Below are 13,461 nucleotides of genomic sequence, written 5' to 3'. Positions count from 1 at the left end.
TCTTAGGGAATTGAAGAATAGCTTTGAAAAGCTTCCCATCATAGAAGGCCTCTTGGCACTTTATTGTTTCTTTAGTACCATTTAGTTATTTATTAGATTTATACTCTGCCTTTGTTGTACAGAAGTTCAAGGCAGCATACATAATGTTCCTTCCTCCTATTTTTCCCCACAACAAGAACTCCATGGGGTAGGTTGGGCTGAGAGAGAGTGACTGGCTCAGGGCCTTCCAGTGAGTTTGTGGCTGAAGGTAAACTAGAACCAGGTCGCCCCACTCCCAGTCCAACACCTTCGCTGCTATACTACATAAGCTTTTTAGGGGTTCAAACATGTTCTAAACAAAGTAGTACTGCTACAACTGCTACTAGATATATGCAAAGCAACTATCATCCTTCACTACTGACATACATAACAATAATCTGCTGTTACACATTGCAACTAAAAATTAAGAATGTCAAACAGTTTTCAAGAAAGCCTTTCCCCATGACTGTTTTTCTTCTCAAGCAACTGCCATTAAACTCTTGAGGAACCCCAGGATAACACAGCTTAAAAGTGACTATCCTGAGTTCTAAATCCAGCTGTTCTTCCTCTCAATCATCCCAGTTCTTAGTGGATTTCTGGAATGGAGTCCTCACACCAAAGTTCTGATCCCAAATAGTTGCCAAACCTGTAAACTATTCCATGTGCTGAGAAATACATTTTAAATCTTACAAGCCTTTAAATGTTCATAATGCATCCATTTTGTCCAGCAAGTAGTGAGCATGCCAATTATTCAAATGGATCTCAGTCCCAAAGTGCAACATTGACTAGGCAGAATCTGTGCAGAGCTTAGGCACTCTCAGCAATTATCTGGCAGGTATAATTATGCCACTTGAGCTGTCTTAGGTGCAGTGACTCACTCACTCACTTTTTGGCAGATTCTCTGGTTCACTGTCATATCCACTGGTTTCACCTGAAATGACAAAAAGTTTCCTTCAGAATTTGTCAGCTGGGTGGAAACTGGAAATGTTGGAAGCAATCTGACAGGGCAATGATCCATTATGTTCTCATGGCTCTGAAAGTTGGGCACAGTTGCACCAACCAGTCAAAGCATCAATTAGAAAGCATATACACATACGTGTCAGGTGTTAAATAAAGCAAGTCAAGCTCATTATACAATTCTGGGGAGGCACCTTCTCCATTATGTAATGCAGAGGACTGAGGGAGCATACATCACCATCAATTGTTTAACATTACTAGGCAAGTTGGCATCACTGATTTGCAAAATGTAAATTACATAAAGAGCACTTGGCTGTAGCTTGGTATTTCAGCACATGTGGAAGAGGAAACTCATATAGAACAGGAAGTACTATTGGTAAGGTATATAAACACAGACATGAAATACTGCAAGGAATCTTGCTCTTCTCACTTTAGCAACAAAAATTCTATACTGTCCTAAAGGGGCAGCAGGATAAAAAAGGAGTAAATCACAGATCCATAGTATTTCTCATGGGAATTCTCAAAATTAACACTATTAATGAATTAACCGGAAGAACTGCATTCAGCCCAGCATTTATACCTCTGGCTGGAGAAAGTTCTTTTCCAGTCTGCACCACCAACTTCACACGTTTCTTTCCTCGTCTGGAATCAAAGATCTCTTGTATCTTCAATACAAGCTGAAACCCAGTAACAAAGCAATCATCAGGAGGGATTATATGTTTCACAAGCACTCAGGCACCAAACTAAAAGTCTGCAGATCACATTTATACACAGGCTAGTATTATTCAGCAGTTCATGGAGCGAGAATTGCCAGATGTACAAGCTGGGTTTAGAAAAGGCAGAGGAACTAGAGACCAAATTGCCAATATCTGCTGGATAATGGAAAAAGCCAGGGAGTTTCAGAAAAACATCTATTTCTGTTTTACTGACTATTCTAAAGCCTTTGACTGTGTGGACCATAACAAATTGTGGCACGTTCTTAGTGGTATGGGGATACCAAGTCATCTTCTCTGCCTCCTGAAGAATCTGTATAACCACCAAGTAGCAACCGTAAGAACAGACCAGGGAACAACGGACTGGTTTAAGATTGGAAAAGGAGTACGGCAGGGCTGTATCCTCTCACCCTACCTATTCAACTTGTATGCAGAACACATCATGTGACATGCTGGGCTTGAGGAATCCAAGGCTGGAGTTAAAATCACTGGAAGAAACATTAACAATCTCAGATATGCAGATGATACCACTTTGATGGCTGAAAGTGAAGAGGAACTGAGGAGCCTTATGATGAAGGTGAAAGAAGAAAGTGCAAAAGCTGGCTTGCAGCTAAACCTCAAAAAAACCAAGATTATGGCAACCAGCTTGATTGATAACTGGCAAATAGAGGGAGAAAATGTAGAAGCAGTGAAAGACTTTGTATTCCTAGGTGCAAAGATTACTGCAGATGCTGACTGCAGTCAGGAAATCAGAAGACGCTTAATCCTTGGGAGAAGAGCAATGACCAATCTCGATAAAATAGTTAAGAGCAGAGACATCACACTGACAACAAAGGCCCGCATAGTTAAAGCAATGGTGTTCCCCGTAGTAACATATGGCTGCGAGAGCTGGACCATAAGGAAGGCTGAGAGAAGGAAGATAGATGCTTTTGAACTGTGGTGTTGGAGGAAAATTCTGAGAGTGCCTTGGACTGCAAGAAGATCAAACCAGTCCATCCTCCAGGAAATAAAGCCAGACTGATCACTTGAGGGAATGATATTAAAGGCAAAACTGAAATACTTTGGCCACATAATGAGAAGACAGGACACCTGGAGAAGATGTTGATGCTAGGGAGAGTGGAAGGCAAAAGGAAGAGGGGCCGACCAAGGGCAAGGTGGATGGATGATATTCTAGAGGTGACGGACTTGTCCCTGGGGGAGCTGGGGGTGTTGACGACCGACAGGAAGCTCTGGCATGGGCTGGTCCATGAAGTCACGAAGAGTCGGAAGCGACTAAACGAATAAACAACAAGTATTATTCAGAGCTATAATAGAAAAACTGATGAAAACATCAGTTACATTTTGCATCAGCCTCAAGAAGAAAAGACTACCCTCATCTGCATAGTTATTTATTTATTTATTTATTTATTTCAAATTTCATCACCTCCCATCTCACTTGAAGCAACTCTAGATGTAGAATGAACTTTTTATCTGGGCAAAGAGCAGCATTTAGCTGACCTTGGCTGATCACAGAAGCTAGGCAGGATTGGTCCTGGTTGGCAAATGGGGGGGACACCTGGGAATTCTAGGCTCTTTTCTAGACTAGGAAGTTAAAAAAATCCTGGAAAAAAGCTAGTGACAAATCACTTACATAATGGGGGAATGCCATGGTGGTCCATCCAATGGACCACCATGCTGCAGACCTATGCTTTCTCATCATCTGCCTATCCTTTTTTGGTCACTATCTTTACTCTGGATATCAAAAATATTGTAATCCATGATGAAAGCTAAACTGAACAAAACATTTATGCAAATAGGTTCACTGTTGCTATGCAGAGAATGCACTTCTTCCATGCATTATGGCTTTTTTTGTGTCTGTGCAGTCTTACCTTAAGGTAAAGATGCCCTTCAGCTCAGCTTGAACTTGTGTCTGCATCCACACAGTTTCCTGCAAGCATTATGGAAGTGATTTGCCACTAGTGGTTTTCCAGGATTTTTTTTTTAACTTCCTTGTCTAGAAAACAGCCTAGAACTCCCAGGCTTTCCCCCATTTACCAACCAGGCCAATCCTGCTTAGCTTCTGTGGTCTGGAAAAGTCAGGTAAATGCTGCCATTTGCCCAGATAAAAAGTAAAGAACAAACTATTAGAACATAATTGTATTATTCTTTGCTTAAGTATACTTTCCCTTGGATGGCTGGTTTCTACCATTTCCAGAGAAACAGCCACACGCTCAACAGGAGTGGCGGTAGCTGCCCAACCCATCAAACATCATATGAGTTGTCAAGTATCTCAAGCCATAGGCAGAAGACAGAAAACTCTGCCACAGCATGTCTAGTCAAAACTTGCTGACAATCTCAGCTCCTGCTCAACTACTTGCTATTTTAGACAATGGCATGCAGGCCAAGTTCTCTCTTGCCCGGCTTCAAGAATGCATTCAGCATTCCAAGCAAAGGCAACAGGGTGGGGCCCAGTTGTTCCCATCACAAGTCATACATAAATGCAGAAGATAGTTAGCAGGTAAACTGTTCCTAGTTCCAACTCTTTTCTTGACCATAGCAACCTAAGTGGAGTAAAAAGAAAAAAAAGGATTTCAGAGAACCAGTCTACTGCTCAGGGCAAAGGCAGTACCATCTGACCTTAGGAAAAGTCTGTACCTATGCAACAAACTCTGCATTTCTTCCTCTCCTTCCTTCAGCTTCTTTTCCATTCCTCCCAAATTTTCCCAGCCCTGGTTTTAAATAGTTGATTTACAGAAAGAGATTCTTCAGGCTTTTGGACGTCAAACATGACAAAATGAAGTGGAGAAATATAAGGTACCATGTAAAAGTATATCAGGGAGCTGAGACTGAAGCTTTCTGGAATATATGTACATGATGGAGACTTCGGAAATGTGTGTTCCCATTGCACATGTTTTAAGCTGACTGTTGCAAACTCTGGTGGCTGCAAAATTTGTAATGGCTTCAGGAAAATGCTGCTGGGAGCTGAATGCATGATGTCAAGGTGCTGGAGAACACATTGTTTTCCCTGCTGGAATTGAAGAATTTTTGGCTTGCTTGAACATTCTTCCAGCAATCATGGCCAAGTCCTGTGAGTTCAGGATGAGGGAATAACTTGACTTCCTCTCTCAGTAAATTACATTACTGTGGTTGGGGGGATCATTTTGTCTGAGGAAGGATGCTCATATGGGACTTTTAATCATTCTTCCTGGCTCAATTAATTACCTTTGTATGCTCCAAGAAATATTGATATGCAATACTTAAAAAGAGAGCAAATTTGGCCTAGGATGTATGCTAGCTTTCCTTCTGTCCGCCTATTTCCTCTATCATAATGGAAATAAATTCTCACTAACTATGGGATTCTTTTTACCTTTTGGCTTTTAGTAACCAGAAATGGGACAGTCTTTTGCTCAAATTCTTAAATAGACACAATGTCTGAGCTGCAGTTCTTTTCCTTTGCAATATTTCATGATTGTGAGATTGCTTAAAAGACAGTGAATATGTAGATTATTAAAAATTACTAAAATATTAAGATTGATATTTTCTATCAATCTATCAACCAGCTGGACAAGATTCTAAGTTCTTCAATGAATAGGCAGCATTTATTTATTAGCAGTACTTACAGACTGCCCCAAATCTATACAACTCTAGGTGGTAAATTATGCTTCTCGGTTTTCCAGTGTTCACCCTACATGCACATCTCCGCTACTCATTCACCCAGAGGAGGGAGCAGCCAGAAGCACATCAGGAAAGTTATATTTAAATTTTATGGAACAGCCTCATCTTTAATGAGCGGCTCAGCAGCTTTAAAGCACAGAACAGTTGGAAGCTAAATCTTGAGTCAGGAATAAGCAACCCCAGAGAAAGACATCCAAGCAAAATAAAATGAACTCCAGGTCACTCTAAGTATCCTCACTCAGGAACACACCCTCCTATTAAAAATATAAAATTAACTCCTAGTGTAAGTGGGAACTTAACTGGGTATTAACTGCATGTTGCCACATCTTGCCAGTGCCTTCTTGTTAGAGAATCTGCATGGTAATCTAAATAGAGCAGGACAGGTTGTCCAGATAAACAAAGTGTAATTCCAGCTAAACTCAGCTCCAAATATTTTCCTATTCAGGTCTTTTTAAGTAATATGGTGCCCCAATAACTATTCTTTTAGGATTATCTTGAATTCAAATTGAAAGCAAAACAACTGGCTTTTTAAAATGTCCTCATGTAGAACTAAACAGAGGTTTAGTTTATGTTCTATCTGACAAGACAACCACACACCTCCCCATGCGTATCAAAAAAGTAAAGACGCAAACATACTGCAGACAGGGAAAGAAGTACAGCTCTCAGAAAATAAAGAGGAGGTAGGCACCTGTGCTGCAGGAGATAAAGCGCTAGAGAAGCCTAAGTAGATCCAACTTCAGATCACTTTGACTAGCCAGAGCACCTCAGTTTTACTGACAGAACAGATTATATAAGGGAAGACTTGGACATTTTTCCCTGAACTGACATGATAGAGGAATGGAACACAAACCTGACAGATACAAAACAAAGGAGATATGAAATAACAAGCCACTGTTACCACAAGACCTTCTGGATGTAGTGTGATGGCAACTCCCAAAATTCAGCCAGCTGAATGACACCGGACAGGGGACTCTTAAGAACTGCCATCCCCACACATCTGGGGGGCATCCAGTTCAGGAGGATCAGTGTAGCTCTATCTATCTATCTATCTATCTATCTATCTATCTATCTATCTATCTATCTATCTATCTATCTATCTATCATCTATCTATCTATCTATCTATCTATCTATCTATCTATCTATCTATCTATCTATCTATCTATCTATCTATCTGTTAAATTTATATAGCCACCCATCTCATGCTTGTGATTCTGGGCAGCATGCACAAAAAAAGAAAAAATGATTAAAAACAGAACCATTAACAGTACAATTAAAACAGTGAAAAACTACAATAACATCTGATCATCTGATATTCACAAGAACTCTCATATTTAAATGATGCAGTAAACCATTATTTAAGAAAGCAAGCAGGAATAGCATTGATTTTCACTCAAAACTGACAGGAATGACCCAACAGGAGGCCATGGTACAGAGGAGGTAGGGAGAGGAAAATGACAACAGAAAATGGAATTTGGCCAGCAACTAATTATTAATGTTTTGGCTCATTCCTCACCCGGGGAAGATTTTTCCTCTTCCTGCTTCCAGCCTCTCCTGCTTTGAAGAACTTCCACTCGGTCAACGTAACAGGTAGTGTTGCATCTTTCGCCAACTTCCCACGCAAGCAGATCCGTGTGTTCTTTAACTCCAAGGTCTTACGGTGAAAGAAGTGTGGCTTATGGGGAAGCTAAAGAAAATTGGAAGAAGGAAAAAGGAGCGTTAATGTTTTATAAAGAAAGCGATCCCTACTGAATGTGATACAAACAGATACCAACTGGAAAACAATACACCACACTGCGCAAAAGGACTGCCTGGTTTTTAGGAGAGTGAAAGCAGCAAGCTAAAAGTTTGGTTCGTTATTATTATATGAAAATGTTCAACAAATATAATTAAAAGTCAGAGGGAGTCAAAATAATTATTGGATTAGGGGAGAGCTAAAGCAGGTAAATCTACTTAGATATCCCCTCCCTTTTTATATGGAATGCTAAATAAGGCCTTGGAAGGAAGGGTATCTCCCCTTCTCCCTTCTCTCTAAAGAAACACTGTATAGTCACGGTGAGCCTAATAGATATGGGAGCTCCTTGTTCGAACTGTGCAACGAGGGAAAAAGTTAAATCTGCCCTCCTGGTAAACCACAATCCCAATCCTTCCCTTTCCCCATGAATTCTATTTAGGATTTAAAAAAGAGAAAGAAAAGAGAGACATAAGTTCCAGGAGTGCATTCATCATTATACCCATCATGGCCCTCAACCACTGTGCCAGATTATAAATTACAGAGAAATTTAGGAGAAGCATAAATAGATTGATCAAGATAATAAATCCCACGGAGGTCATCATTCCTCGTTGTTTCTTCTTTTTAGCTTTTTCATGCAAAAAGAGATACTACAACTGTGGAACAGACAGGGAATTATTAGTGTCACATGTATTAGTTTAAGCCTCAGCAGACAGAGGCTGAATTCAGAAGCTAAGCAGGATTGGACCTGATTAGTATTTGGATGGGAAATTCAAATGAAAAGAGTCGCTTGCAAGATGGGAGGTGCAGGAATATGAGAAATAAATAAATAAATAACCAGAAATCCCAGTTCAGTAGGCTAGATTAAGAAGCAGAAAAACATCCCAGAAGAAAGAAATAACAAACTATTCTCATAAAGTTGTAAAAAAAACCTGCATGGATGCAGTCATTGAGAGTTGAACTTGACAAAGGTATATTTTATACAGGGTAAGTTTAGAAAATTAAATTAAAAAGAGCAGATGAAGAACATATCTGCTTAATGTAAGCAACATACATAGGTAAAGGTAAAGGTTTCCCTTGACATTAAGTCCAGTTGTGTCCGACTCTAGGGGGTGGTGCTCATCTCCGTTTCAAAGCCGAAGAGCCGGTGTTTGTCCATAGACACTTCCGTGGTCATGTGGCCAGCATGACTACACGGAACGCCGTTACCTGCCCGCCGAAGCGGTACCTATTAATCTACTCACATTTGCATGTTTTTGAACTGCTAGGTTGGCAGAAGCTGGGACTAGCAACGGGAGCTCACCCTGTCACGCGGATTCGAACCGCCGACCTTCCGATTGACAAGCTCAGCAGCTCAGCGGTTTAACCCGCAGAGCCACCGCGTCCCTGACATACATAGTATGTTTAATTTATACAGTAATGAACATCTGTAGGAAGAGATAGGAAAACTAAAGTGGAAAAAAATCCAAAATTTCAGAGGAGAAAGTCCAACTGACTTTCAGCACAAGCAATCATGAAAACCAGGGAAAGAGGGAGGACCCTATTACCTTAAACAACAAGGACACATGACAACTAAACACAAATTTCAGTATCAAGCAAGAAAGGGCAAGGAAAGATATCTCAATCAAGAACATCAACAAATAGCGTAAGATAACAAGAAAAGGAAATGAGTAATCTATTTAAGAGCATCAGAGAAATCACCAGAAAATTTACAGCTAAGGTGGGGCCGTTCAAGAATAATCAAAGAAGAGATTTCATAGATTTTGCTTCAAAAACAAAGCAGTATAGAAATATTTTAAATAAATAAATATTGAAATACTTTACAAATAAGATTATAGATTGACAGGAATATCTGTACAAACAGAATAAATTCAGAAACCAATCCTGCAAGAGAATGAGATATGACAGGCAACAGATCTGCTGTCAAATAAGAAAGTACCAGGTGCAGATAAAATATCTACTAAACCATTTAAAGCTGCAGAAGAAGAGGCAGTTAAAGCCATAACAGATTCATGTCAACAAATATGCAACAACACTGCATAATCTACAGATTGGAAAACAGTGTTGTAAAAATAACAAATTACTGACCCAATTTTCCCCAAGTTTTGCTTAAGATTTCAGTATTAAAATAAAATGGAGAGAGAAGACCTTGTGGAGGCCATAATGTAGAATATGTTAATAGATAAACATTTAAATAGATAAAGAGTTATTTTATGTTACCATTCATAAAGTAAAATTATTAAATGTTATTAAATTTATAAGGCTACCCAATCTTACAGTGACTCTGGGCAGTGCACAATAAAACTGCCAACAAAACATAGATGATACAGTTGGGAAACTCCAAAGTCTGAAAAAACAACCATCCTAGCCAAAAAAAGAAGAGAACCCACCGCTCATTCAGCCCAGGGCCTAGAGGAAGAGCCAAGTTTTAAACACAGTCAAGGTGGGGGCCAAATGAATCTTGGGGTGGGTGGTTGTTCCAAACAACAGATGCTGTCACAGAGAAGGCACACTTCCTAGGTCCCACCAGATGGCACTGCTTAATAGAGGGAACTTGGAGCATGCCCACTCTGCCCAATCATACCAGTTATTTTCCTGAGGAAGCTTTCTGATGTACAAGAAGCTACTCTAAGAACTTAATTTGTAGGAACACATAGTAGTTCAGAATAAGGAAAACAGTGAGACAAGGTTGCGTATTTGAAAAATAAATAAATAAATAAATATCTGTGTAACTTATACAGTAAGCATACATTAACAATGGTTGGATTGGAGCCAAAATAGAAAGTTGGAACCAAATGAAAAAGTTAAAACACTAATCATTTAAGATCCACAGATAATACTATTAAAACTTCATGAAAGGCATGACAATAAATTGTGACTTTCTATTTAATCCCATATTCAGAAACTTGCCTACAACAGACCTCACAGCTACAACAGGGCTAAATGATCTGCTTTCTTGCAAATAAAATTGAAGCCATATATATATAATAGATCTGCCTACTGCAGAACAGAGCCAGTTAAGTCTATATATAAGTTTATGCTCCAGAGTTTCAATTCAAGGCTTTTTTCTTCTGCAGCCATTTTTCCTGGTCTAATCTATCCTGTGAATTCTGAGAAACACTGAGAAAGAGCAAGTGAAAGAAGATAGGAGACTTGTATTGTGCATTTGGAGATGCTTATTAAGAATACCATGCACTGCAATCAATCAGTCCTGGATCAAATAAAGGCTGATTGTTCCCTTTAGGCAGCAAGCAGAAACTCAAGAACTTCAGACGCGTGAGGCAAGTGAATGATGGATTTTTAAAAAAATATTATGCTTGACAGGTTGAAGGAAAGTAGAAGGAGAAGACAACAGGCTAGATAGACAGACAGGATCAAACAGGCCACAGGAACGTCCTTGGGAGAACTACAAGTTATTACAGTATTCCAGATAGGGCAGGATGGTTCATGCAGTCACTCAGAATCAAAACCAACCTGATTACACCCAACAAGTAACTAAATCCCACAAAGAAACAAAACAACACTCAGCTTTGGGGCTAAACTGCCCATAAAAACATGACTTAAATATCACAAAGTTTTTTTCATGATTAGGATTAGGGTTAGGATTAGGGTTAGGGTAAGCAGTTACATGAGAACAATTTATGTCCCCATCTCTCACTTCTTTGTGCAAAATAGCTTTTGCCTAAAGCAGTTTTTCCTTTTAAATGATAGCTGTCAGTACTTCATTAAACATCTATAAATTAACATGTGGTTCATTCCTTTTTCAGGAACAGCATAGAAAAATAGGCACTAACAATAGTAGCTATTATAATTTCATCTGCCAGGGAAATATCTCCTTTTCTCCAAACCTTCAGAGACAAAACAGCAGGCAAAACACTCCCATCCTCCAATTCACTAAGTACAAAAAGATAAATTGGGATGGAACATTTTGGAGCTATCATTGTAAGTAGCTTTGGTAAGTAGTAGGTAGGTAGGTAACAGATATTAACATGGCATCCATGTTAATTTAGGCAACCATCTAAATAGGCACATAGCATCTGATTCTCTAAAGGTTACTAAACAAATCTCAGCATCCCAGCCAGTGTGGCCAATAGTAAGAGATATTGGAAGATTTAATTCAATAACGTCGGCCATATAAATATTAGTAGGTAGGGGACCAAAGAGAAATGGTTGGTTGGTTGGTTGGTTGGTTGAACGGATGGGAAACTACACTAGTAATTGTGAAGGGTCACATCTATGCAGATCCACTCCTGAAAGTGTCCAGGAGTTGCAAATTGCAGCAATTAGACTGCTACTTGGTATGGAATATAAAGATCACACGACACATGTATTGACTGATCTGCATTGGTGGCCAGTTGCCCAGAGGGCAACACTAAATGACTTAGGGTCTGACTATCTAACAAACCACCTCCACAGGTCTTTTCTGAAGCTGCCCAACTTCAGATGCTGTCTCCTCCGTTGTTTTTAAGGTGTGGACTGTGTTCCAAGAAAAGCATCCAAAAGTTCATCTGGACTCCCCTCTACTTAAGATGGTCTACAAAGGTACACCACTTTCACCAGGGTTTTAAACTGTTAATTTTAGCACTGCTTTTAAATGTATTTTTTTAACTTTTTACCTTCTATTTTGTTGTTGTTTTTAAATTTTGTAACTGCCTTGAGTATTCACTAGAGTAGAAAGGCAGGTTATAAATCAAATCAAACCAAATCTTAGAATTCATGGGAAAGGAGCATTGGGCCCACACATCATCAGAGAAATACAGGTAACTGCCTCATATTGAATGAGACCCTCCTGGCTGATATTCCTCAGGCCCACCCAAAGATGGAAAGTGACTAAAGCTGGGACCTTCTATATGCAATATATATGCTGTGTACCACTAGGCTGCAGCCCTTCTACTCCCCTCATCTCTCCTTTTATACAACAGAGTAAGCTGCTGTTTTCACATTCTTCATTCTAACCTTACCCATTACATTCAGATAAGGTTGAATTGAACAGGGTATCTGAAGAGGAATACCTATGCACAAACACATATACATACTGTACAATTTTCTCCTTTTATTCCTTTTTTGCTTTGGTTCTCTGCATGGAAGGGCAAAGTATTCTCTTCAGATTAAAGAGAAATGAAACAAAGTTAAATCAGCTTCATGGGCATCCATTCTCTTAAAAGTGAGTTTATATACCTCTATGTTCTTCAATGAACAACTGCAATGTGATGATCCACATGTGAATAAAGCCACAGCATCACAACAGTGCACATATTTACTTATAAATCACGGAGCAATGTACACAATTAACTTCATTTTGTTCCGATTCCTGTATGATAATGCCTAATCCCAGTGTAGCACAGGCACAAAGCCCAATATTAACTGTAGATGACCAACAGAGCAATCCCTAACTGTCCATTCACCTTGGGTGGCTTGAAGGTATTTCGGGGGGGAGGCAACTTCCAGGTAGATGGGATCCTCCACAAAGGCTTCACTTTAATGTCCTCATAGGGATTCTCTTTTGCAGGATCTAGGAAAAAGAATTCTTTTGAAGCAGAGCACGGGGTAGACAAACCAACCATATACAGTTGCAATTACATTTCTTCAAGGCACAAACTGGCATCAAGTCTTACCCAGCTACTGACAAACAGAAGAATCAAAGCAAATCCCCAAACAATTGTCCTTAATCCACTGCTTTCCAAGGGAGAAATTATGTGTATTCATCAGATATCCATGAATGTATCAGCACAGGGGATCAGAATATGTATTCTGGAATTCCCTAGAACTGAACAATAGCAGATACTTTTCTTCTAGAATACTGTTATTTGTTTCTTTCAAATGGACCTGGAACCTTACCAATAATATCCTCATAAAGGTTGTCCTCTGACTGCGTGCAATAGAGACAAACACTTGTGGTGCCATTTAGTTCTTCATGAAGCTTCTTGTACTCCATGGCTGCTAGTCGGTTTCGATAACCTTGGATATCCTCAAATTCAAAGGACTTTCTATAAATAAGAATGGGATAGGTTATCATCACACATCTTATGTGCAAATGCATAGCACAGCTATTCATCTCCTAGCTTTTTTTAAAAATGTGCTACCTAAAACTTGATGAATTTTAAAAATATATTTTAAAATCATTTTTAGCATAAAATTGTTCTTGGAATGTTTTAGAAAATAAAATTATATGCACAATTTTGGAAAATCTGTCTTTCTCAATCGTCCACCAGCAATGCAGGGTAGAAGGGGCAAAGAAGACAACAAAGATAATTTTACTTGGTGCTAAAGCACAGTTTACTTAACCAAGTCACACCTGGAAGTACTGTAGTTACACAATGTAAACCATGAACTATAGTTTGCAAATCACAAAAACTGGATTTTCACAGTACTTTAAAACAAACTGATTT

At 39.2% G+C, this 13,461-nt stretch overlaps 1 protein-coding gene across 1 annotated transcript in view; it reads right to left on the bottom strand.

The window, feature by feature from the left end:
- DENND2C (DENN domain containing 2C) overlaps positions 1–13,461 on the bottom strand; it is a 66,241-nt gene that overhangs the window by 19,833 nt on the left and 32,947 nt on the right. The window contains exons 3-7 of the mRNA XM_063297388.1: positions 12,911–13,059; positions 12,478–12,584; positions 6,857–7,027; positions 1,556–1,652; positions 905–949 (exon numbers count right to left, since the gene is read on the bottom strand). Coding sequence (XP_063153458.1) covers positions 905–949; positions 1,556–1,652; positions 6,857–7,027; positions 12,478–12,584; positions 12,911–13,059 — 569 coding nt within the window. The remainder of the gene's footprint in view (positions 1–904; positions 950–1,555; positions 1,653–6,856; positions 7,028–12,477; positions 12,585–12,910; positions 13,060–13,461) is intronic.

The sequence above is a fragment of the Candoia aspera genome, chromosome 3 (assembly GCF_035149785.1).
Source record: "Candoia aspera isolate rCanAsp1 chromosome 3, rCanAsp1.hap2, whole genome shotgun sequence".
Taxonomy (NCBI): domain Eukaryota; kingdom Metazoa; phylum Chordata; class Lepidosauria; order Squamata; family Boidae; genus Candoia; species Candoia aspera.
The sequence above is the reverse complement of the archived record's forward strand: the minus strand, read 5'-3'. Positions and strand labels throughout refer to the sequence as shown.